The 22,862-nt window shown below is 41.5% G+C and overlaps 1 protein-coding gene and 1 pseudogene across 2 annotated transcripts in view; one reads left to right on the plus strand and one right to left on the minus strand.

Annotated features, from left to right (window-relative positions):
- Phf14 (PHD finger protein 14) overlaps nucleotides 1-10,782 on the plus strand; it is a 192,432-nt gene extending 181,650 nt beyond the window's left edge. Inside the window, exon 18 of the mRNA XM_011241085.3 lies at nucleotides 10,426-10,782. Coding sequence (XP_011239387.1) covers nucleotides 10,426-10,470 — 45 coding nt within the window. The 3' untranslated portion in view covers nucleotides 10,471-10,782. The remainder of the gene's footprint in view (nucleotides 1-10,425) is intronic.
- Nucleotides 10,144-20,206, minus strand: Gm6578 (predicted gene 6578; annotated as a pseudogene). Its single transcript, NR_003631.2, has 4 exons — nucleotides 20,190-20,206; nucleotides 19,601-19,701; nucleotides 11,700-11,806; nucleotides 10,144-10,899 (listed from the first exon to the last, which is right to left on the minus strand). The product of NR_003631.2 is annotated as a predicted gene 6578 (transcript).
- Between the last annotated feature and the right edge of the window lie 2,656 nt (nucleotides 20,207-22,862).

Consider the following 22,862-nt stretch of genomic DNA (forward strand, 5'->3'; position numbering starts at 1 on the left):
TCAAGCACTTAAAGCAACAGTATGAAAGCTCAAGTAGCTATGGTATAATTCTGATTTGTTTTTAGAAAACTCCTAATTTCCTAGTTACAAAGCCAAATAAGATCAGCCCTTTAAAACTACTGAGCCATGAAACCCATTCTCCTTAAGGGCTTTAAATTTGGGAGCACACTCATGAAATTTATAGCTCTGATGAGATATATTTTGCCTGCAGTCAAGATGAGAGTTAGACCATTGGTTTCTCAGCATGACACCTATGTGTTCTCGTGTGCAGAAGATGTCATTAGGCTCATAATATCACAGCCAACATCACATTAATGTTTACAAGGTTGCTTTTGTCACTTTTACATCTTCCATTTACACCTGCAGCATGCTAAATAGCTCACACTAGAGAATAAGCCCCTACTTTCACCGCCACTGTCAGTGGAGTGAAATAAAACCACCATTTTCATTCATATTCATGGTGTTCAAGCACAGATTAGCAGAAGAGACAGCTTCTAGAAACAATAGATAATTGGATCAGATCAGGTGCCCTTATAAGCATGCATATGGTGGCTTTCATTATTGACACGTGGTGAGCTGAAAAGGTAGCTTGGCAATTCTGACTCTTGCTATTTGGGGCAGAGCCTGATCCAAAGGAGATGTGAGATTTCCATTGCTTTTAAGGATGGATTAACTTCTTCAGGACGCTCAGACCTCAGGACAATGAGCAAAGGAGCTGTTAAGTGAGACCTAATGTATCAGAAAGGCAGCCACCTCTACAGGAACCTGCCATCTGCCTCACATAAGGAATAAAGAGCTCTGCAGGAAGAAACCTATTATTTGGAAATGGTAGTGCTCTTTTTTATTAGGCAGTGAAATTCTGTGATTAAGAAAATCAGTTCTGTAAGCAGTGTTCTTAAATTTGTTTAGTGTCTAAGACGTTTTATCTGTAATTTTATTATTCCCTCTACCATTTACTGTTATGACACTCTCAGACACAAATGAGACAAGAAAGAGTACGATAAATTCTTGGGTACTCTGGAGTGAGACTAAGCAATTATTGATATCATTTCATTCTTTAAAGAGATGTAAGAAGATATTTGTTTTGATTCTTAAAGGTGATTATATGTAAAGCATAAATATCTAGACTCCAGGTCCATATTTGTATTTTTTTTTACCTTAAGCAGAAATATAGAACTAGTCAGAGCTATAAATCATGAATATATTTCAGCCTCCAGAGTATTGTTGAACTGAACTAGCTTTGTAATTACGCTAAGAAGGGATAACACTAATGCCTTCAAAATGTTATTTTGTTGCTAAAATTAAATTAACAAAAGGACAAAAGGAACATCTGTTTGGGGTTATGATACTTTCTCCTGGGGAATACTTTCTTTTGAGGCTCTCTTATTGGCCTGCATTAATTTGGATTTTATTATTTTATTGAATCTAATTCTAAAAGTCAGGAATGGTTTATGGAACTCTCCTGGTACAATGTTGGTTTTCAGGGTCTTTAGACACATTTCTCCTTTGTTCCTACATCCTAGCTCCTGAGGGAGAACAGTAGTCTTGCCTGATACTCAAAATTCCAGTTTTGCATATTGTTGTATGATGGTTCTGTATCACTCCATCGTCAGACAAACTGGATCTTTATTTACTGTTGAACAAAACAATCCTTCAACACCATGATTCTGTCCTCTAAGAGCTTCGGCACCTCATGTATCTTTATATTATTTTTCAGTTGAGAGTTTCATAGAACATGTTTGATCACTTTCTGCTTTTTCATATCTACAAACACACAAAGATCACTTTGGTGCTGCCCAAATATTCTTCTTACATCTGTGGGCTTCCACTGGATCATAGACCACATACCAAAGGCTACACTCTCAAAGAAATCGCTCTTCCCTATTCTAGAACCTAATAATTGCCAATTATTCCAAGGTAATAATGGGTGGCATTTCATGCCCAATTTCTAGCTTTATGCTGGGATTTGATCTACCTGAGGTGTGCACAGGTCTTGTGCATGCTTTCACTTCTGTGAGTTCATGATGTGACGTCTCTGTGTACAGCAGCCATGAACTATCCAGAAGATGCTGTCACCTTGTATTCACACACCGTGTACTTGAGCTCTTACATGCTTTCTGCCTCATCTTATGCATAGTCTCTAGGCCTTGGGAGGAGGAGGAACTGCAAAAGATGCTTCTCAAATAGGGATTGAAATGTTGACCTATGGGTATCACAGTAGGTCATGAGGCATAAGTTAGTTCCTTACTGTGTCCATTTATCAGATTAAAAGCTCTAAGTGTTCCCTTAAGGCTATCACTTGTCTAGCTAAAGTTTTTTGGCCTGATAGTGGTTCCAGATATTTGACCTGTCCAGCAGGTCCAGTTATTCGAGGGTCTCGAGGGGACCTCCTCCTAATAACCAAATGGGGGGGTAGAGAGAGACGAGGGCCTTGTGCGAATAACGATACGGAAACCGTTCTGGAATGCATCAAAGCCCCAAATGTATTAGTCAGGCCCACGGTTTAAATGCACAAGAAAAAAGGGGAAGTGCCTTTCAGCAGGAGGAATGGGGCAGAGGAAATGCACCTCAGCAGGAGGGATGGGGCAGCTGAAAGAGAGGAAGTACTTCTCAGCAGGAGGGATGGGGCAGCGGAAATTTTCTTTTGGCGACTACAAGGGGAAGCAGGAACTTGGTGGTATCAGGGTACATCTTGAGGTCAGGACATCCGGAGCTGACTTTCTCAGAGTGGTGCATCCGGTGGCCTGCTTTTGACCCCCTTTTCTTCTCTGGGGGGTGGGGGGAGAGGCCCAATTCAGAGATTAGGACAATAGCGTTGCCTTAATAGCTCCCAACAGATATTGGTGTCATCTTGGGAAATAGGACTTAAATCCAATCAGAAAATGGTTAATGACTCCCAAGATGTTTGTGCTATTATTACACCACTGAGCATGTCTTCTTGCCAGACCAATCACTATACCTTCCAGGGTTCACATCTAGGTATCACTTTTCTCCTCTGGTAGTGTGATTAGCACATATTGGCACCATAAAAACTAGCCAGTGGGAATGAAGCTTTCAAATCAGTGCTAGCTTAATTGTTTTTCCATATTCTATTATTCAAGTATGTGGTGGTTTTGGCAATATGGTCCCACCATCAAGATCTGGGGAGAAAACCAAGAGCAATGTGACTAGCCTATAATGTTTGTGGTTATTTGGGACCTCATTCACGAGCAACTTCTCTTTGTTGCTCTGTAATGGCGTAAACCCACTGTGTGTGTGTGTGTGTGTGTGTGTGTGTGTGTGTGTGTACAAACATTTATTTGTTTTCTAAGTAGGTTTCCTAAATCTTTCCCAAAGGTCTTATTAATCTCTTCTCCTACTCCCTCTTCTATCTACCCTCTACTCACCACACTATGACTTAGTCTTTCTGCTGTATCATTTCCTTTTAACCCTTTCTACAAGTTCATTCTATCCCACCATTCCTAAAAAGCCCCTAACAATACAGCCTAATAACTAAATTTTGACCTTTCTATATCTCACATAAATGAATAATGCAGACTTAGTCTTTCTGTGAGTGGTTTATTTCACTAAATATACTTTTCTCAAGGTACATCATGTGAAAGGGTTCGCTTATTCTATAAATATGGATAATTCCATTGTTGACATACCACATTTTCTTTATTCATCTATCAATGGATATTTAGTTCAATCTTGTGAAGGTTGATAGATTTTCTCACACATTCTATTGGTTCTATTGCTTGTCCAGAGAATGCTGATGAATACATACCTCTTATTGCAGCTGTAATTCTGCAAAAGGCATACATACATTAGCTCATGTCTCCTCCTGTTTCCCACTATTTAGGTACACAGCTAGAAGTGATATGACTGGCTCATATATTAATTCCATTATTTGTTTCTATGCTTTTTGAGACAGGATCTCACTATATAGCACATGTTGGATTTCATCTCATGATATTTTTGTTTCAGCCTTCCAAGTGCTGGAATTGTGTCTCTCTATCAGCCTGCTTGGCTTTAGTTGTATGTGTTTCATGATCTTCCTTCTAAATCTCAGCAGAAAATACATCTTTTTTGTATCTCTAACAACAATATACATGGATCTGTATTTCTTTCATAATTCCGTCAATCTCTGTTTCTTTTCCTGTAAGACAGGAACTTCCTCAAGCACTTTAAAGCTCCTGCTGCTTCATGCAACTAAGGAAAAGACTTCCTTCCTGTCCTCTCTGGCCCTTCCTATCAGCATTCATTCTCGCTGTACCTCCTGTACTCACTGCTTTGTCTAACTATGTGCTTTACTCTCTGCAACTTCACAACCTGAACTATAAACCCAGCCGAGCTAATCAGTGCTACTAAGTCACCAAGATATACGAAGTCCATTTCAAGTTCGGTCTGGGAAGGTATGGACGTTTAAGTTTTTACTTGGAGTTGTCTCTATGTCTACAGTTCCTAAAGTTTGGAGAAGTAGTAACCAAGCTCTCTCAAAGCCTCAATCACACACACACACACACACACACACACACACACACACACACACACACACACACACACACCATAACTTTCTTAAGATCTGCCAGTTGTCCTTCATTTAGTAACACATCATCTTGTGAATCCACGCTCATTCTGAATATCTACTGTGGCTTTAATACTGCTCACCCAATTATACCATTCACAGTTATAGTCTTCTGCTCAAATATCAATAATGGTTTCTTAATTTGTTCATCAAACAGCCTCTGCTCTGAGCTACACTCGGTGTGATGTGCTGCCTTGGTTCTCAGTCTAGTCTGGGTGCAGGCATATCAAGAAAGCGAAAGTCGTAATGAATGTTCTAAATGGTGATAGAAGAGGCTACAGAGGAGAGTGGGAAATCTAAATAAGCTTAGGTTTCAGGACAAGAATCTCAAAAAATAACCCTTGAGCCTGGCTTTGAAGGCACGTGTTTTATGTTTTTTAACAGAAGGAGTAGTTAGTGTGAGTCATGTTTCAAAGAAACAAACTGACAAGAGATAAAGGCAAAGTCTGCAAAGACTAAAGGTAATTTAGTTTCTCTGAGTCCAAGAAAATGCCAGACAGAAAGTGCTCAGAGCATTCATTGCCTGGCAAGATATGAGACCTTGGTGGGAAAAGCTTCCGGTTTTGTTAAGGACTTTGCATTTAGTTCCTTAGAACTGGATAAGTAGTTAAAGCACAAGAATCTTAAGAAATGGCTGAGATGGCTGTACAGCACTGTGAATGTCATTAATATCGCTGTACAGCACTGTGAATGTCACTAATATTGCGGAAATGGATACATTAAGTGGTCAAAACAGCATGTTTTAGGTTACAAAGTATACCATAATTTAAAACTTTTAATCATAGGATATAGAAGGGAGCACTGAAATATATACTTTAAGTGGATAAATTGTGAAATATGTGAATTATATTTTAATAATGTTATTGAAAAACAAGCCCCCAAGAAACAAACCATATGGGAAGTATTTAAAGCACTAATACTCTGGCTCTGTGTTAATTGAGTCAGAATGTCTGGAGGTGGGCTAAGCACCACACACCTCATGAAGTGCTCCTGGCCATTCTGATGTGCAGTCACAGTACAGGAGCACTGCTGAAGGCAATAAGGAACCTGTGAGGAATTTTAATCAAGGGTATAACCTCATCAGATTTGCATTGCAGGAAATCCACCACGTCAAGTGCGTGGAACACGGATCATCAAGTTTTCAGCTCCGTGTGAAAAGCCACATGAATGGCAATAGAGACTATATTCACAGTAAACACTGGAAAACACCTCCAGACAAAGGCTAGAACACATACCAAAAAAAAAAAAAAAAATGGCTACTCAGCAAGGAAAGATCCCAGCATCTGGAGGTATTAAGTCCACTCGTGTGTGTTTCTGCTGTCTCATACTGCGGTTGTGGAGGGGGAAATTGTCTGTCTTGTTGTTTGTTTGCTTATTCTTTTGTTTTGTTTTTGAGAGCTGTCTGCTGCTCAGACATGTTTCCTACTAACCTCATCATTACCCACGTCTGATTATCACCCAATCCAGAAGCCTTCTTCATTATGTTTCATTCCTGAAAATCATAATGTATACAATTTAGGATTCACACTACTAACGCGTGTTTAAGAAAACATACATTCAGGTAACATCAGCAGAAGTAAGCTAGATAGTAAGTTCGCTGATCCCACCCTACAATTCTGTAGTTTCTGCCTCGTTAACTATCAGGGTCTCCTCCAAATCACAACCTCTGACAACTACTAAACACATGCTTCCCACAAGGTGGTGTAGGTGAAACCATGACATATAGCAGCTAAGCGTGGCTTCCTCCACTTAGATCATCTGTGCTGTTGTATATGTTAGTATTCATTCCTTTCTCCTGATGAGTGAACTTTTAGCTCTCCAGTTATGCCATGGCTGCTTCTCCACCCCTCAATCCAGACATGCTGAGAGGTTTCCAGTTGTGTTAGATGCTTTTTGCTGCTTTGATGAAACACCACAAGCAGAGGAATAGGAGTCCATAAGGGAGGGACAGAGACAAGAAACAGGAACCGGAAGTTGAGAGATCATATCTCAAACTGAAAGCACAAAACAGAGGGGTGGGGCAAAATAGAAGATGAGGCTTTTTACTCCAAAATCCTACCCCCAATGACATACTTTCTTCAGCAAGAATGTGCCACTTAAAGCTCTCAAAGCAACAACACCAACTAGGGCCAAATAGTGAAATGTCCAAGGCATTTCTCATTCAAGCCATTCCACCAGTTTTTAGGGACTATAGTTAAGGTTGTTATAAATATTTATAGAAGGATCTTTGCAAGGACTTAATTTTCCTTTTACTTCATAGTGTTGCGTATGAGTTTCATCACTCATTTACATCGTACTGTGGTTTGAATAAGAATGACCTCAATATCTGATATATTTGAATAGTTGAACCCTAGTTAGTGGAACTGATTATTTAGGATTTAGATGATGTCTTAGGGTTTTACTGCTGTGAACAGAAACTATGACCAAGGCAACTCTTATAAGGATGACATTTAACTGGGGCTGGCTTACAGGTTCAGAGGTTCAGTCCATTATCATGAAGGCAAGAGCATGGGAGCCTTCAGGCAGGCAGTTATGGGCCTGGAAGAGCTGAAGGTTCTGCATCTTCATCAGAAAGCTTCTAGCAGAGTACTGACTACCAGGCAGCTAAGATGAGGGTCTTAAAGCCCACACCCACAGTGACACACCTACTCCAACAGGGCCACACCTTCTGGATAGTACCACTCCCTGGGCCAAGCATATACAAACCATCACAGTTGGTATGAACTTATTAAGAGCTGTGTCACTAGGGGTGGGCTTCAAAGTTTCAGAAGACTGGATCCATTCTCACTGTCCTCTCTATCTCCTTGCTGATCAAGATGGGACCTCACAGCTGTTCCTGCTCTCATGAGTGACTTTACTATTGAGGATGCTAAACCTCTGAAGCTGTACTTCCAATTAAACATATTTTAAAATAAGTCACCTTGGTCATAGGGTTTTTTCATAACAGTAAAAGCCTTAATTAAGACATAGAAGTGTAGACTTAACTTTGAGAGATACTACTAAGGCAGGCAAGCATAGCTTACCAACACAGGGCATGCTTGCCTTGAGCTACAGACGCTCTGCAACAATCCATTTAGCAATCGGGCCACTTGAACGCCTCTTTCTAAAAAAACAATTGGTCAGTGTCATAGTTTGGCTTTCATTGCTGTGAAGAGACTCCAGGACCAAGAAAACAGTTCATTGGGGCTGGTTTTACAGTTTCAGAGGTTTAGTCCCTTATCATCATGGCAGGAAGCATGACAAGTTTCAGGCAGACATGATACTAGAGAAGGAACTGAGTTTGCATCTTGACCTGAAAGCACCCAGGAGAAGACTCTCCTCCCACACTGGGTGGAGCGTGAGCACTAAGAGCCTTCAAAGCCCACCCCCTACAACAAGGCCACACCTATTCCAGCAAGGACATACCCGCTAATAGTGCTACAAGCATTCGAACACATGAGTCTATGGGGACCAAACCCTATTCAAACCACTAAGGTCCGCTGCCCTAATACCTTTGCAGCAACTGCTTAGTCATGCCTACTTTGTAGTCAAACACATTTGCTTTTTCTAATATAACTGAAGAAGTCATTTTTTTTTCACTAAACTAACAACGTCTCTCTCTCTCTCTCTCTCTCTCTCTCTCTCTCTCTCTCCTCCCTCTCCCTCTACCTCTCTGTCGCGCCCGCTCTCGACCAGCAAGAACGACGCGACCACCAGTCCTTCTAACAGCAGTTTATTCAGTCCTGATTCTTCTTGTTTATATCTCCCCCAACCCTGGGCCTCTCACTCCTTTTATACTCTCATCTCATCCACGCACCGCAGGCCACGCCCCCTCGCCAGTCACGAGGCTTCAGCTAATCAGGGCAGCAGGGGCATATCTCCACCAAATTGGATTCACCTGTATCCTGGTACACCTGCGCAGCACTCAAGATGTTTGTGTCTTATATGAGGAAGTCAGGTGCAAGTCATATGACTTAGCTGCAGTCCCTGGCGCCTTTGGGACTGCCGCCACACCCGCTCCCTCTCCCTCTCCTTCTCCCCCTCCCCCTCCCCCTCCCCCTCCCCCTCCCCCTCTCCCTCTCTCTCCTGGTTTTCTACAAGTAGCATCTTCTTGTTAAGTTAATCTGTCTTCCCTCACTTGGGCCATTCTCTCACACAACTGATGTTTCCAATGCTGCCCTCTTCCTCCAGGGAAGCAACAGGCCCTGGCCTACAATGACAAAGCCTTCATGCTTCAACACACATAGCTCAGACCTGCATTTGACCAAGGCTGTCTTACATGGTTATGTTTACTTTGTTTCCCCAAATATTCTTTTCCTCTTTTTTCCCAACCATCTCATGTGTTGTCGAGCAGTCCCAGATCTAGATTCAAACTTCAGAACAGTGGCTTCTATGCGTGCAGAGCACCTGTTGGTAAACTTCTCCCCAGCAGGCTTGCATAGGAAAACCATCCAGGCATTAGCACCGCTGATTTCCTTTTGTGGTTTGGAGACTTTTTCCCAGGGAGAAGTCTACTATGAACCATAGGATACCTGCTGGTGTCACTAAGACCTGGCTATGTTTCAGGATTTTCTCATAGGGTATAAAACATAATTTCTCTTAACTGCATTTCTTTCAACAGGCAGCTGGGGCTCAGCTCCTCTGCATATTTAAATCAGCTTCCTTTCCTAGTCTTTCAGAATTTGACTCTGTTTTCTCTTTGTCCCTCAGTCTTTAAACTCCCTGTATTTCTGTTCTGTGGTTTGACTGAATCTTATAGAGAAAGCAGAGATAAACATAGGATAGTATTTAAAATATATATATATGAGTGAATATATATATATATATATATATAATATATATGAATGAATCTTTAAATGTATTTTTCAGAGAATTTTAAAATTTCTTATTCAGTGGTAGTTTGTAGTGAATAAAAATCCACTGGAAGCTCCTTAAGTCATAAGGAAGATTTTGTATGTGTGTGTAAATTTGCTTACAAAAGTCAGGTATTCCAAATTATGTGTAATTAAGATTTCTAGGTTTTTTTTCTTCAGACATGGACACTACCTATTCATTAACCAATCTTCTAGAGTCAACTAAGCATGATGAACTATCTACTAAAATTACTAAGAAAAATTTCTAACTTAAGATCTATTTTTGCCTCTTCCTGTCTTAGGGTTTCTATGGAAGTGACAAAACAATATCACTATAAGTAACTTAGGACAGGGTTTGTTAGGCTTGTGGGCCCATAGTCCATTACTGAAGGAAGTCAGAACAGGAGTTTAAACTTGGCAGGAACCTAGAGGCAGGAACTGATGCAGAGGCATGGAGGGGTGCTAATTACTGGCTTGTTCCTCCTGATATGCTCAGCTTGCTTTCTTACAGAGCCCAGGACCACCAACTATGGGGTGGCACAACCCAGAATGGGTTTAATGGGATCCTTACCTATTAATCACTAATTAGGAAGATGCCCTACAGGCTTGCCTACAGCCTGATCTTAGGAAGAGATTTTTCTCAGTTGAGACTCCTTCTCTCCAATAACTCTAGCTTGTGTCAAGTTAACAAAAAACTAGCCAGGATACTCCTTTTCTGAAAACCCTTAGAAAATATGCTTCTTCTTTTTTTACATAAACATGCTGAGTTTATTCATGATACAGACTTCAAATTACCTCATTTAAAAGTAACAACTAACAAAATCCATTTTAAAATACATGGATAATTTGAAAACAGGCACAACATGAAAATGAAGACTCCTGATTTTAAGTAGGTGCCTAACTCTGAAATTATCTTTTTAACATTTTTTTAGTTCAGTTCTGGGTGAACCAAGATGGCCTCTTTATGTTTCTTTCAACAGTCCTCTTGCCCTGATCCTTTTCTTATGGTTTCTCTCCTGTGTACAGTACCATAGTCTCAACGGAAGAGCTTCGAAAGGACCTCCTTCTTGAGCCCCTATTTGTTGTCTGATTTTTGTCGTCTCCTGGCGTACTTTCTCATAGCAGTAGTCACAAAGGACATGTTTCTGCTTCAGGTAACCACATTCAGGGCAAATGTCTATATTGTTCTTAATTTTAATAAGCTTTTGAGGGTTTCCTCTCCTACATCGGTTAACTTCGATGGTGTGTCTGTTTTGGGGAGCTGCCATCCAAAAGATACTATCTAAAAAGCTGGAATTCTCTTTATTTTCACTGGTATCATGTGCTACTTCTGTGAGGACGGATGGACTCTGGACTGCTAATGCTGGTGCCCACGGAGGACTGGCAAAGCAACTGCAGCTCTGCTGCACTTGCCGTTGTAGCAGCTCCCAGCACCTCTGGAGTGGTCCTGGACGCACCGGCCATGGTAGTGCAAGCAGCAGCAACGAAGGAACCATGATCCTGAAAATATGCTTCTATATTAACCATAACAGCCTCCAAACTCCAAGGACTTCTACTAATCCTAATTTTTCAGTCATGTTCCGCCAACTTCAACATTCCAATGATCGAGAGTAACTATACTACCAACATAGTAAGCTACAGCCACTTATAAAGGCATTTCTCCCAGACCAAGATCACAAAACCCCATGTAGCATCTAAAGATTAAATAAATCATGGGCAGTACATCATCTGGCACATAAGAGATATAAAATAATGTTTTTCTTAAAATTAAAAATGTATAGACTAATCCTATAGGTGGAACAACAATATGAACTAACCAATGCCCCCCCCCCCCAAGCTCGTGTCTCTAGCTGCATATGTATCAGAAGATGGCCTAGTTGGCCATCAGTGGAAAGAGAGGTCCCTTGGTATTGCAAACTTTATATGCCCCGGTACAGGGGAACGCCAGGGCCAAGAAGTGGGAGTGGGTGAGTAGGGGAGTGGGGGGGGGGGGCTGGGGGACTTTTGGGATAGCATTGGAAATGTAAATGAAATAAATACCTAATTAAAAAAAAATAAAAAGTTAAAAACACAAAAACAAAAAAAATGTGTAGACTATCTATTCCATCAGCCATGCGTTCCTAAAATATGTTAACATCTTCAGGTAATTTCTTTAATTTTTAAAATTAATATACATAATTTGCCTTCTTCTACCCTTTGTACCTATGTAAGCCTGCTTACTCCCAAATGTATGGCCTCTATTTAGTTGTTTTGTGTGTGTGCTACTGAACATATAAATATAACATACTCAATCCACTTACTGTTCAAATGTTACCCATATGTATATGATTTCGGATATGACCAATTGGATGGACGAGTTCTTCCTATTCTCAGCATTCCTTAGCTGCCTGTGGTTCCTTGCCTAGGGCTGAAGCATAAATGAGATTAATCCTGAAAAACGCATATTATAGTTTACTATGAAAAGAGCCACATGGCTCAAAGAGGATTTGTGTAAGGACAGAAACTGAGGTCATGCAGAACAGGCCAGTCTTGCCTGAGTTTGAAGGTTATGAGTCCAGAAATAACTCTGTAACTAGTCCTCTAAGCAAGACCTGAACCTTTTTAACACAGCTAGAGAAGCAGAACAATGAAAAACCTGGAGCCAAATCACTTGGAGTCCAAACTGTCAATGATGAGACCCATATGTAAAGAAATATTCTTTAAAGCGAGGGTCAGATCTCAGAGAGTAAAGCAATTCAGTGTGCATTCAGAGTAAAAGATATCTAAGCAGGATTTAATTTTATTTTTAAATTGGAATATTATTTGTCCTATGACCCACATTTCTGAAAAAAAAAAAAAGACTTGGGGTCATTGAACCCCTCTATCTGTTGTTCTTTACAGAGTCCACATTGAATAAAACTCTCATTGTTTTTTTGTTTTTTGTTTTTTACCAGAAATACTACACTTTCAAGGAACTGTAACATTATTTAATAATAACAGAATTGATGTAGCTTAGAATATTAATGATAATATAAATATAAAGAAATAGCTGTTGAATTTAAAATACATACACAGTCTGTAACCAATTCATTTTCTAAATGGACAAAATTAATAATTGTGTCATTTCTAAAATCTTTAGATGAGTTCAACACAGATCAGTTTGTGGGTATTCTCGACACCTCGGAGGAGGATATGACTCTGCTTTGTTTTGTTTGCATTTCTCTGCAGTTCACTGATCATACAAAATGTCAAAGGAATATTTCTGCTTGTGAGATCCACACTTTATTTTATAGTACACTGTAGGACATAATGGCTTTGAGAATCCCTGAAACATGACAGGAAACATTTCCACTGACTGTTAGGAGCTACTTGGTGCCATACTCAACCTCTAGCTTCTCTCTCTCTCTCTCTCTCTCTCTCTCTCTCTCTCTCTCTCCTCTCTGTCTCTCTGTAAATGTCTCTCTGTCTCTTTCCTCTCCCTTTTGTATCTCTCTATGTCTCTCTGTCCCTCTGTTTCTGTCTCCCTCTCTCTCCTTTCTGTGTGTCTGTGTCTGTGTCTCTGTCTCTCTCTGTCTCTCTCTCTCTGTCTCTCTCTTTGCATCTCTCATCTCTCCTCTCTCACTCTCCCCAACCTGAGATCCTAAACATATCCTGTATGAAGGACATGTGTTAGTTAAAATGCAAACCTTTATCATTGCTCCTGCTGCCTAGAAATCAGAGATATTCTAACTATAAGAACATATATGGACTACTTATCAATCAATCACATGGCATGGGATCTATGTCTTCAGTCTCGTAGAGGAGTACCCACTTAGTGTCATAGGCTTGAACTCTCCTCATCGTTTCCCATATACCATGCTGTGCTTACATGGCATTAAGGATGCCTTTCATAAATCACATATACAATGGGACAATGTGTTCAATATCCCCCTTGGAACCTCACTTTCTGAGACTCTTACTAGCATAAGCCTCTTACTCTGGATTTATTTAGCACCAGTTTGTATTTTTCCTTCCTGTTTAATGCTTCGTGTTCTATGAATGTCATTTACTCCCTGAGGGATGGGCTGCAGGAACAGTCTTGGGAGGTAGGCAGAGGGACCAGATCTTAGTGTTAGAAGCACTGAGATCCTCCTCTTGGGAAAGCACAAAAGGTAGACCCTGGTCCTTGATGGCCTATGCTCATGTAGAGCAGGCTGTTGGAAACACATGTGCTATTCTAGGTCTGTGTTCTACAATGGTGAGCTACAAAAAAAAATATTCTAAGCCAAGCAGGGTTCTCACAGAGCACAGTTGCAGACCTGCTGTGTGGTTTTGCTATCTCTGGTTTAAGCAGGATGAGTGGAGTCCCCTAATGTTTCAAGAGAAGAAGAATGAACTCATATTGAAGAGCTATGGATAGAAATCTTTCATAGTAGGTTAGCCTCGCTCAGTCTTTCAGCAAGACTGAAACTTAAAAACAAAGAAAGGAAGAGAGAAGGAAAGAAAGAAAGAAAGAGAGAGAGAGAGAGAGAGAAAGGAAGGAAGGAAGGAAGGAAGGAAGGAAGGAAGGAAGGAAGGAAGGAAGAAAAAAAAACGAACTTCTGCAAAGCATAAGACAATCATACCTCATCACTAAGAGAAGTCCTGCCTCCCACTATGGGTTATGCAGGACCCGTTCCCAGGGTCTTCTCTATGGCCTATATATGTATATAGTTTTTGTTCTTTTTAGTCACAAAATCCATTGTTTTGGCTATTATTAATTTGAAGTACATGCCATTCTTCAGGAATAGGGCTATAATAGGATAACAGACAACACCAAAAACATTTTACAAACATTTATAAATGCTCGTGGAGGCTTCATTTTGCTAGACTGAGTCTGAATGAAAAATATAATGATGGCCAAATCTTGAAGTAAGTGATTTTAATGAACTTAAGAATCCTACTTCAGCCATAGAGTTTGTAAGAGCTTTGATTCACGTTTCTACGGTAAGAGAGGGAGACTCTAGTACAAATAGAGCTCAACTCCCCTGGGGGGCGGGGCGTCGATCAAGCTGTCTTTTCAATTTTGTAGTGTGTTAAAGGAAAGATATTAAAGGATAGCACAAGATGAGCCTGCCAGTCAGTGTGATTTTAGCCATCTCTGTGCTCTGACTAGAGTTTCATTGGTGTTAGGCTCCTGCTTTCCTCAGGGACTAGGAGACAGAGCCTCGACCTCACTTGGTGATTGCATTTCCCAGCCTCTGGGAAAACCATGCTCAAGTTATAGATTTATATCTCCTGTAAAGCTGTTTCCCACCTTAATTTGTAAAATAAAGGAGAACTGATGATTGTGCAGATAAAGGGAAGGTGGAGCAGGGTGGAAGGTGGGGAGAGAGAAGAAGGAGAAAATGGAAGAGAGAGAGAGAGGACACAGAGGAGGAGGAAGAAGAAAAATGGAGCAAAAGCACATGGCCTGGAGAAACTGCAAGTTCTAAGGGGTCTCATAGATGTGGAAGATGGTAGTGTAGCGGTAGAGCTGCCCAATCTAGGCGCACAGCATGTATTCATATTAATTGAGTTGTGTTTTCATTGCCAGGGAATATTTGGGTTGGAGATTTTACCACAACAACTCATAACCCATCCAATTGATAATCTAGATTCATCATAACTGTCCTGTTTTAGATTCTAACGATAACTGATATATTCCACAATTATACAGCACATGGGCAAGTTAAATGAAATGCCTCAAAGTGGATGCTCTGTTGTCTCTGAATGAAACATGCCAGGAAAGTGGTATAACATGAGAATCTGTGATTTCTCTGAATTTTTCATAACATTACAGAGAACTGTACAGTTCACTTACGTAAGTATATTCTTTGTATCTTTATATATGTGATTTATAAAACAGGTACAATAAAATAGAAATAAACTAGAAGTAAATGAAACCTGGAATATATTAAATATAAGTTAGGATCCAAGGCTAACATTGGAGAATGGTAGTGCAGAGAAGTAGGCCCTACAGAGTTATTAAAGTCAAGCCTCAAACCTGGCTCCAAGCTTCCTGGAGGCTAAGCAGCTAGAAATTAATGAGTAGTCTAACAGATTTTGATATGTTATCAGTAGGAGAAATGTATTTTCCATTAGTTGCCTAATTCTTTAATACTTCATACAAAATTCCTTTGAAGATAAAGTTTCAATACAGGAAGTTTTGTGCAAAATAAAGGGAGTGCTAATTAAAGGAAACATATAAAGAAGCATGGTTACAGAAGTGTCTCTCGTGGATAACTGATGGCTTCACAAAACACATTATGATAAGAAAGAGGGTTTCAAAAGGTTCCCAGGTTAATCATGGTATAGGGGTGGGGGGTAGCCAAAAGCCTGCTGCTTTGAAGGTTTAATCCAAGATGATTATCCAACCTCTTTGTTGAACAAACCTTGCAAATATGGCCTTCTCAGAAAATTCACAGGGCTTTCTGTGGGAGTTTGAAATGTCAGCAGAGCATGCTTTCTGTTGATAGTATCCCGGAAAAGCATCCCAACAGTTGGGCTGGGGGTGGAAGGGAAAGATAGTAAGATTGTTTCGTTCCCTGGTTTTTATGCTATGCTGTGTCATAGACTTTCTGGAGATGTTGCTTGGCATAACTCAGGGAGAAAAGAAAACAAACAAAACAGAGAAAGACAACGTGATAGCTTGATGAAAGCCAGCTGTGCAAGTCCTCAGCAATTACTGATGGTACAGGATGCCTTTCAAGAGGTTAGAATCATGACCGTCACACAGATAAAGGCAGGGGGTGGGGGGTGCATGCTAAATATCTAATTTAATTCATTGTCAAAAAGATATTATAGTGGGTTCAAGGGAGAATCCAGAGGGTACATACCATTTATAAATCAGGAATATAGAAATGAATTTTCAAATGGCCTCATGAGAGGCTTTTCCTACAGAAAAAGAAGGTTTTCCCTCCACTACGCAATCCATTTGCATTTCAGTTGCCGTGTGCAATGTGAATCACCACTGATTATGAAATAGCTCCAAGGTAACGAAAGGTTACCATTCAATAACTGGAAAGGTGTTTCCAGACAAGAGGATTTTAGCTGGGATGCAGTGAAAAGGAGCCATCCTCCTTGGTGTAGCAGTTTTCATGTTCTAGGCCTTCTCACTGGTGTTAGAGGCAGACTTGTTTGCCAATCTTGTCCCTGACTTTTTCTTTCTTTCTTTCTTTCTTTCTTTCTTTCTTTCTTTCTTTCTTTCTTTCTTTCTTTCTTTCTTTCTTTCTTTCTTTCTTTCTTTCCTTCCTTCCTTCCTTCCTTCCTTCCTTCCTTCCTTCCTTCTTTCTTTCTTTCTTTCTTTCTTAGATTTATTTATTTGCTTCATGTATGTGAGTACACTGTAGCTGTCTTCAGACACACCAGAGGAGGGCATGGGATCCTCATTACAGGTGATTGTGAGCCACCATGTGGTTGCTGGGAATTGATCTCAGGACCTCTGGCAGAGCAGTCAGTGCTCTTATCCGCTGAGTCTTTTCTCCAGCCTGTCCCTGGCTTTCTTAAGGCACAGGTAGCCAGGTGGCTGAATCTGGGCAAAGACCTGAGGATAGCCATGATCACACCACTTCCAGACCCATGCCTTTTCCTGCATCCCTGTGAGGAGGATGTCAGGAATTCTCAGATCAAGACAAGGTAGACATCTACTTTAAAAAGGGAGTCTGACTAATCATAGGGGCTTCCAGCTGAGAAATGAACAATCCAGCCTTAGATATGGCATAGACTTTAGCAGCAGAATGCCTGTTCACATTTGTTGTGAGTTTCATTCTCGGCAGCACAAAACAAAGCAAATTCTATGATGATTTGAAGTTTGTTTTCAATAGTACTTTGGATTTATATATCCGAATAGGTAACACATTTACATTGTTCAAGACAAAACAGAAACATAAGCAGGGTCCACTTTCCACCTCCCTCTCGGTTTTTGTATTCCTGTTCTGAGCTCGTGGGACCAGGTCTATAACCCCTGACTCGATGCTGAAGAGAAACCACTGCTCAGCACACTTCTCCCTAAAAGCAAGAACCAAGTCTTACTCTGTGCTCAGTGCTCCTCACACTGGGAAACATGGAGGACACAGGACTCAGCAGGGCTTGCTTAAATCTTATACTTATCACTGTTGCATAAATTGGTGACAGAGGATAGTTTAGCATGGAGACAGGATTTCTACCCCAACGTTCCCACAGTCCTTATAAATAAGAGTGCACATGGAGACTGAAAGACCCACAACGTGAGGACACCCCCACGTTCTGACTCAGGAGAGGCGACACCCCAAAATCACGCACAATAAACGGTCTTGCTGCAAATTGCAAGAGGATTTTTTTATTCAAGAGCACTCTCGGGCCCATGGTCATACACCACGCAGGGGTAGAGGACCTTGGCGCCCGGAGTAGCTGAGTAAGGGGGTATTTAAAGGAAAAAACCACAACTCAAGGAGGTGGGAAGGGCGTTGTTGGAAAATACCAAAAATACCAGTTAAGAGTCACAAGGAAGTACAAAGTCACAGGTGTCACAAGGAATACCTGGTAATTGTTAACTCTCAAGGCAGCTTCTAAGAGCCCCTAACAATAGCACATTTGCATTGCAGGTTCTGGTAATGGTCAGGGTGACTTTCTTTGAATTAACACTCTTTTAACACAGGAAGCGGGTGGGTGGAGGAATGTCGCTATCTGTTTTATGATTAGCATACCTTGGAGCACTGAGTTTACTACTCTTTCAAGACCGACGGACACAGCGATCCTGGAAATGTTAAGCATTGACCTGGCATAACGGAACTAACAGAGGGAAAGATCCTAGAAGCTACGTGTTCGCTAGGACCCTTTCACAAGGGAAGACATAATGCCAAAATCACTGTTCCTTGCTCAAAAGCAAATCCAAAGTACGTCACAGATATTTGGTCTTCACATCTCTGTTGTGTCCGGCCAGCAGATCACAGACCTGGGTTCTAGTCTGGAAAGGCACTTTGGAAACTTGGAAGAGAAGAAGGGCTGGGCTGCGCGAGATAAGGAAGGAACCAAGACAAGCTTTCTGTTCAAGGTTTAATTTTAATGTCAGCAAACACACTTTATAAAGAAAAGGGGAAGCCCGTCCCTGGCCAAGCAAAGTTCCTTTGAAGTAGATAGGTCAGCCTTTTAGAGGGAACTCACAAAAGATCGCAGTTCGGTGTTAACTCCGGAAGATTCTTGGAAGAGAACCGGTTTAACCTCTTGCAGGTTGGGCCTCAGGCAGGTAGTGGCACACCAAAAAGAGCAGCACAGCAGGTGGCTCTGCTCAAGCGCGGCGGATGGTCACAGCCAGCCTTGCTAGGCTGGAAGGAGTTAACACATCTCAATTGCCTTTTTTTTTTCATGCCTAACCTTCAATTTTTGTATTTTTGATCATGCTTTTAACTGTCTATTTAGCAGGTATATTAATGGGTATATTTTGATCTGCCTATGTAATCTCGGATTTAATTTATGCCAAATGAAACTGTTAGTCACTGAGACTGTTTTCTGTAACTTCATATAGGTTCTGGTGCTCTCTCTCTAGAAAGCAATTTTGAGTTTGGTGAGAACAATTGGTTAGGGTCCACCAGCTGCCTCTGCTGAGTGCACAGGTTGCTGTGAATGCTCTGAGGATGCTCTTCCTCTTCTGAGACCTGGAATGTTGTTGATTCCAAATCCTGGGAACCCAGAACAGGGATAAACACACACACACACACACACACACACACACACACACACACACACACACAACATCCTTTGTGGTTTTGTTTTGGTATTGCAGAATACATGAATGCATCCTGGGCAGGACAACAGTGACAATGACATCCATATACCTTTTCATTTAGTGGTCACTAGATTTTTTTTTTTTTCACCTCAGCAAACCACTTACCTTGAGGAGTCACCTTTCTTAAAGACTCACTATGGCTTCTGCCACTTGCGCTACTACACAATGCATCAACAAAAACAAGCACGAATTGTTCTTTAGAAGGAGCACGGTTCCATCTGGGTATGGAATGTGGATATTTCCATGCTCTGAGTTCAGCTTCAGTGGCATCTGTTATTCTTAGGCATTAAGCATAATTGGTTTGTGGTAAACCAAGGTAGTGACTCTGACTAGTCCTTGCTCTTATTTTGGAAGGAGATTCTCATCCAGGTGATCCTACAGGGGGCCAATCTCCACATTATACCTGTTTCACCTTCTCAATGCATGAGTGTACAATCTAAGCAAACCAAGCCATCTTACCTTTAGGATTTTCACTGCTGAACTTGAGAAGTAGTTTCTTTCCTCCTTGAGACTTGGGAGTTCTGTTCACACCTGAGCATTTTCACACATGGAGGAAGGCCCTAAGCAATAAAGGTAGAACCCAGATTCCATGTCCTGAGAGCATGCCTGCTCTGTGCCTGTCATTCCTCCTTTCTGAGTCAATCCTGTCATTTTCCAAGGAACCAATTGAGCCTATACTGAGGTCATGTAATACGAAGAACCCTGATAATATTGAAGGCTCCCATGGGTTTGTTTTATAAACTAGGCTGTCGACTTTTTAATTTATGCAGAGAAGTAACTGCCAAACAAAATGGACTATTGCTGTAGGCTAGTTAGCTCATTGTTTGCCCTGAAGAACAGAATATGTACAGAACCAAAGTATGGTGAAAGGCCACCACACAAGTGCCCTGTCAGTGTAAAAGAAGTGGAGCAGTCTCAGGGTACTTTTTTTGACAATTCATGGCACTTCAGGGACATAATAGCTATGTTTGGCACAACAATTTTGCCAGCTAAACAAGGAACTGCACCCTTGCAAAAGCCACGGAAACAGAAAATTTCTTCTTCTCACCTTTTCACTTGAATGCATTCATCAAATAATGTAGTTCTCATCATCAGGTGTCATGTCCCTTTATATCTCTGTGACCTTGAGTGCCCTACTTATTGCCCCAAAGTCAGCGCTAACACCTGATTTTCTTTTCCTTCTGCCCTGCCCTGCCCTTCCCTTCCCTTCCCTTCCCTTCCCTTCCCTTCCCTTCCCTTCCCTTCCCTTCCCTTCCCTTCCCTTCCCTTCCCTTCCCTTCCCTCCCCTCCTCCTCCTTCCTTCCTTCCTTTCTTTCTTTCTTTCTTTCTTTCTTTCTTTCTTTTTTTTTGATTTTCCAATTGGAAAAATTCTTCATCTCTTCTGGAATATGACAATCTACCTACCTCAATTTCATTGGGATAGACTCCTATTTCTGCCCAAACTTGAGTTTATTCTCACCCTTCTCAGGTCTCCCCTTTGTAGGTGCACAAGTTGCAGGTGTGTTGCATCTTCTAGCTTATGAGTTCTTTGAGGACAGGGATTCAATGTTACCATTTGTTTGTATGTGCGAGTGGTGCATGTGCATCTGGGTGCATGTATGTGTGCATGTGCATAAAAGCCAGAGTTTAACCCTGGGTTTTGATCCACATGAACCAACCACATTGTTTTCCCATCTGATCTAGTTCAGCTGTTAAGCTAAGATGGTTGGCCAGCAAGCTCCAGGGATCAAGCTGTCCCCATCTCCTGGGGCTGGGATCACAACTGAGCCCCACCATACCTAGATTTTAATTTATAGAATTCAGGTTCTCATGCTTGTGCAGTAGGCAGGCAGCTGACTGAGCTATCTTTCCAGCCTCATGTTTGCTTTCAAAACAAACAAACAAAAAACAATCCAAGGGAACACTATTTCATTGCTGGTGGGGGTGCAAACTTGTACAACCATTGTGCAAATCAATTAGGCACTTTCTCAGAAAACTGGGAATAGTTCTACCTCAAGACCCATCTATATACCCAAAAGATCCTGCAATATCCCACAAAGACATTTGCTCAACTATATTTATAGAAACTTTATTCACAATAGCCAGAAACTGAAAGCAACCTAGATGTCCCTCAACTAAAGAATGGATAAAGAAAATGTGGGATGTCTACACAATGAAAAGCTATTCTGCTACGAAAACCAAGACATCATGAATTACTCATGCAAATGGATGTAACTTGAGAATATCATCCTGAATGAGGTAACACAGTCTCAAAAGAACAAGCATAGTATGTGCTCACTTATAGGTGAATATTAACCATAAAACACAAGTACCATGTTATTATACTCCACAGACTCAAAGAATCTAACCAAGAAGGAAGGCCCAAGTGAGAAAGGTTGAATCTCACTTAGAAGGGGAAATAAAATAGCCATAAGAGGTAGAGAGAACTGGGAGGGAGGGGGATGGGGAGGAGAATGGAGGGTTCAGGATCCGATGTGGGGAAGGACAGGAGAAATGGCTAGATGACCATGAAAATAAATGGGAATCTGAAACTGATGCGGTAAGAAGTGTGTGTTGGGGGCATCTCCAGGAAGAGACAGAGACCTGGGATAATGGGGAGCCCAAGAATCAATGGGAGTGAAATTAGCTGTGACTCACTACATTGGTGATATTTGCACCTCAAGAGGCTACCTCCTATAGCCAGGCAAGAACCAGAGTGGAGCAATAGAAACACAACCCCAGCCATAAAACTTTCATCCCCAAATTTATCTTGTCTCAAAGAAATGTAGGCATGGGATGGAATAGAGACTGAGGGGATGGCTAACCAGTAACTGGCCCAACTTGAGACCCATCCTGTGGGCAAGCACCAATCCCTGACACTATTAATGATACACTGGTATGAATACAGACAGGATGATAATGTCCTTTGAGAGGCTCCACCCAGCAGCCAACTCAGACAGATACAGACACCCACAGCCATAAGAGGTAGAGAGAACTGGAAGGGAGGGTGATGGGGAGGAGAATGGAGGGTTCAGGATCCGATGTGGGGAAGGACAGGAGAAATGGCTAGATGACCATGAAAATAAATGGAAATCTGAAACTGATGGGGTAAGAAGTGTGTGTGTGGGGGGCATCTCCAGGAAGAGACAGAGACCTGGGATAATGGGGAGCCAAGCTCTTATGGAGCTTGGGAACTCTTATGGAATAATAGGAGGAAGGATTATAGCCTCTAAGGGGATAAGAACTCTGTAAGAAGACCAAGAAAGTCAACTAACGTGGAACCTTGGAGTTCTCCGTATCTGAACTACCACCTAAAGAACATACACGGGCTGGACCTAGGCCTCCCTGTACATACGCAGGGGATGTGCAGCTTGGTCTTCACCTGGGTCCCAAACAACTAGAGCTGGGGCTATCCCAAAAGCTGTTGCCTGTACGTAGGATATGTTCTTCTAGCTAAGCTGCCTTGTCTGGCCTCAGTGGAAGAGGAAGCACATAGCCTGTAAGAGACTTGAAGTTCCTGGGTGGAGGTATACCCAGGGAGACTCCCACCCCCTGGGAGGGGGGAAGGAATGTGGTAGGGGCGACCGGGAGAGGGATAGTAACACAGAGTTGTGTGGCTGGGGAGCAGGAGGTGAGTCTGGGAAGAGTTGACAACTGAGTAGGTTAATACAATCAATACATGTTGTAAAACGTTCTCAAAGAATTAATAAAAAATACTTCCAAAAAAAAAAAGGCCAGTGTC

This window comes from Mus musculus, chromosome 6 (genome assembly GCF_000001635.26).
Source record: "Mus musculus strain C57BL/6J chromosome 6, GRCm38.p6 C57BL/6J".
In the NCBI taxonomy this organism is placed as follows: Eukaryota; Metazoa; Chordata; class Mammalia; order Rodentia; family Muridae; genus Mus; species Mus musculus.